Here is a 3,482-nt window from a genome sequence, read left to right as displayed (position 1 = left end):
GAAAGACTTCTTTAACAAGAGAGAAACAGCACAAGCCACAACACTTTTTGCTTTAAGATGTTTATTGATGTAGTGTGGATTACTGTGATGTTGTTAGCAGCTGTTTTGACTCTCATTCTGACGGCACCCATTCACTGCAGAGGATCCACTGATGAGCAACTGATGTAATGCGAAATTTCAAACTCATCTGCATCTTGGATGGCCTGATGGGGAGTACATTTTAATTTTTGGGTGATCTATTCCTTTAACATTCATTACTAAATAAAAATGTACAATATATATGCAAACAAAGACCAAAAAAAAAAAAGAGCAAGGAGAAATCAATTGCAATTTAGTTTCTTTAATATAATCTTATTTACACTGAATTTTTTCAGAAATGTTTAGTACATAGTAAGTTACATTACTCTTGCATCGAATAAACAATGACACTCAGGACCTAATAATTGTACAATGTGATGATACTGGTCACATTACTTGGAAAAAGGTTTTTCTTTAGAGAAATATGAAAACAACTGTAACTTCAGGCAAAGTCCATACTCATCTTCAAGCTCACTAGCCATTCCCACAATTACACAACAATAAACGTCACCTCTTTTGTCTTTTAAGCAAGTTTAAAAACGGTTCACCACTCTAGGCATTCACGGTCTTTTGGAAAAACAGAAAAATTCATTTTTGCACACTCGTCAAAGACACAAATTCTGACCGATCCAAAACACATTAAGTGAGGAAAGAGACATCTTAAGACAGAACCAAGAATATAAAGGTGATGGTTTTTATTGCATATATCACAAATATGAACATGACCACCGGGGCCCAGCCTACATCACTTGCTAACTCCATCCAGGTCAAAGGTCGGGGGAACCCGTCCTCTTAACGTCCTGAAGAATCAGCAGCACGTTTAAATACTTTGATTCATACATAAAATAAAAGAGATTAGTGTACAGCTTTCACAAGAACTCAGCCTTCTCTGAAAACTATGGAATAATGGTAATAGCAGCAATACTTAAAAGGACATTACATGGTAATAAATAATTGGTAAAAAAAAAAAAAAGATAGAGAAAAAGACAAAAGTGGTTGAAGAAACACTGAGGTTGTCTCATCCTTTACATTTATAAAGAATAATCAGGTGCCATGCACATCAAGCACTACATTATGAAATCCAAGACTCTCCCCTGCTCTTTCACCACACCAAAACCTGGACCAAACCCCACTCCATCAGAGTCTGCAGATGTACCGCCACAGCTAAAGGGGAATAAACACTCCATGACGGGTGATTGTACACGTGCCAGCGAAAGTGCTGAATGTTACTTGAAGCAGTGGTTTGAATGAAGGAGACACGCGAATAACAGTCTAGAGTTGAATTTCATGGTATGTTACGTTAAACCGGTTAATGCCAAGTTACCATATGATAATGGCTGGATTCATTAAAGAGATTAATGGGGTCCATCAAAATTAAGGACAAAAAGAGCTTCTTCAAAACACTCAACATCCGTTTTCTTTGCAAAACTGTTTAGGCGTGTTAACGGACACAGTGGATCAGAATGTTTTTCAGGAAGGTGATTTGCTTCAAAATCTGCATATTAAAACACCATTCATTAAACATTACCTTTAAAAATAGGTCTTTTGTTGACAACGGAGGAATGCTCACTGGATAAAAATGTTATAAAAAAAAAAGGTGACGAAAATACTGTCTCGCTCAGGAAAGCGCCGACTTTGCAAGGGCTTTGGGTCCTTCTCTAGACTGCACACGATCGTTGTGCTTCAGTTGAGGAACATTAACACATGGGTGCTGTGAGATTCACAGTTCCCACAACAGGACTAAGACTCGCTGTTAAGCATGTTCTTGATCTTAGACAAAAAAAACAAAAACATTTCAATACATTTCAAGCAATCGAGTTAATTTCTACAGTGAGAACACTGATGAGTACAGGAAATGGATACCACTGAAATGCCATCCTATAGTACTGAACAGGACACAAGAAAATAAAGTCAAATAAGAGACGATACCGAGCATGACAATGCAGACCAGCCTTGTCCTTCAAGATGCATTTGCTGGTAAACAGGTTTAATGGTCACAGGCTCTGTGCATGTTAAAATACTCCACCTAGACTAAAACGTCAGCTCTATTCATGTAGACCACAGGCTCAGCGAGGCTCTACTGCAGCACAAACATACTCGCGTTACAGTCAGACGCTATCAGCCCACTGCTTCAGTGACAAAGACAATGCGAACTGGATTTCTGAGGAACAAAAGAAACGTTGACCAGATTTCTCTCTAACTTATTGTGGTAAGGTGAAACAATTCTCGAATCCTGTTGTGAGGAATCATTAGTCTTTGAGAGTTTTGCCCTTGGGTGGTCGCTCCCCTCCGTTGCAGTTTCCAGCTGGCGGGTGATGCTAAAGTCTGTCTGTCAGGAGACACCAGTCTGTCTGTCCTGGAAAAGGGGAGGGGGTGAAAAGGATGGCTGGGGCTGTTTGGTGGGTTTGCTGCCATTGCTGGTTGGCTGGACAGGGCACTCGCTCACTCCACTGCAAAGCCACATGTCTCCTCCACGGCCGTCAGGAGCTTCTCGTAGAGCTTCTCGTATGACTCGTAAGGCGGGATGTCGATCCGGTTGAAGCTGAAGGAATATGAGAGAAGTCAGATCAGTATTTCAGACTTCATTCCATCTTAAATGAGTCCTGTCACACATTCGTATGGTTTAATATTTATAATATGACTAATTTCAGTAAAGCACCAAATAGTCACAGGACAATTTTCCACCACTCAAATTCTCTCTGAAATGTAGACTTTTTTTTTTACAATTGTGCCTTTAAGAAAAACTCGTTTCCATGTGAAAAGATAATAATGGTTGTGAGTTTTCTATAGAGTGCATACCTGCAAACTCACAAGAGGTCAAAAAGGTGACACAGTTCGTAATATGACCCTTGTAGGGGGGTCTTCCAGACTAGTTTGCAGGTACGTGAGTGAGTGCAATAACAGTGTCCTTGCATATATTCATCTGTGTGAAGTTCAGAATTTTTTTGCAGCTTAGTTTCAATAAATGATTGTTCTAGACTAGAAAGTAAAGTTTTGAGTGCTGAAGGTTACATTATGGAAGTACATACATTAGAACAAGGGCGGATTTAGTGATTTGGGGGCCCCAGGCAAAATACAGGAATGGGGCCCTATACAATTTCACACATTTACAACCTTGAGGTTCCTTTCACTGTTACTCGCTGCTGCACGACCGTGTCCCATAGTTGTGTCTAATCTTTTAGATTTTTCATGTACATGTTATAAATAAAGGATTTCTTTAATGTTGTAAATCCCTTGTTCACATTTAAACAGGTTATAATAGTATTAGAGTAGGTTGGACACTAGGTGGTGCGTTGGGGTAATTTTCACTATGCAATTGTCTACACAACGCAAAGCTGTCTAATTCTAAACTTTCAAATATACATTTATTTTTATTTATTTTAATTGCACATTTAAATTAAACT

At 39.0% G+C, this 3,482-nt stretch overlaps 1 protein-coding gene across 3 annotated transcripts in view; it reads right to left on the bottom strand.

Moving 5' to 3' along the window:
• Positions 1-333: 333 nt before the first annotated feature.
• The window catches only part of LOC107581717 (E3 ubiquitin-protein ligase SMURF1-like), a 75,664-nt gene continuing 72,515 nt past the window's right edge, over positions 334-3,482 (bottom strand). For all 3 annotated transcript variants that reach the window (XM_016267354.1, XM_016267355.1, XM_016267356.1), the window contains one exon: positions 334-2,620. In XM_016267354.1, the coding sequence (XP_016122840.1) occupies positions 2,521-2,620 (100 nt within the window). In that variant the 3' untranslated portion in view covers positions 334-2,520. The remainder of the gene's footprint in view (positions 2,621-3,482) is intronic.

This window comes from Sinocyclocheilus grahami, unplaced genomic scaffold (genome assembly GCF_001515645.1).
Source record: "Sinocyclocheilus grahami isolate Dianchi unplaced genomic scaffold, SAMN03320097.WGS_v1.1 scaffold37.1, whole genome shotgun sequence".
Lineage (NCBI taxonomy): Eukaryota > Metazoa > Chordata > Actinopteri > Cypriniformes > Cyprinidae > Sinocyclocheilus > Sinocyclocheilus grahami.
This window is presented reverse-complemented; position numbering and strand designations above follow the sequence as displayed.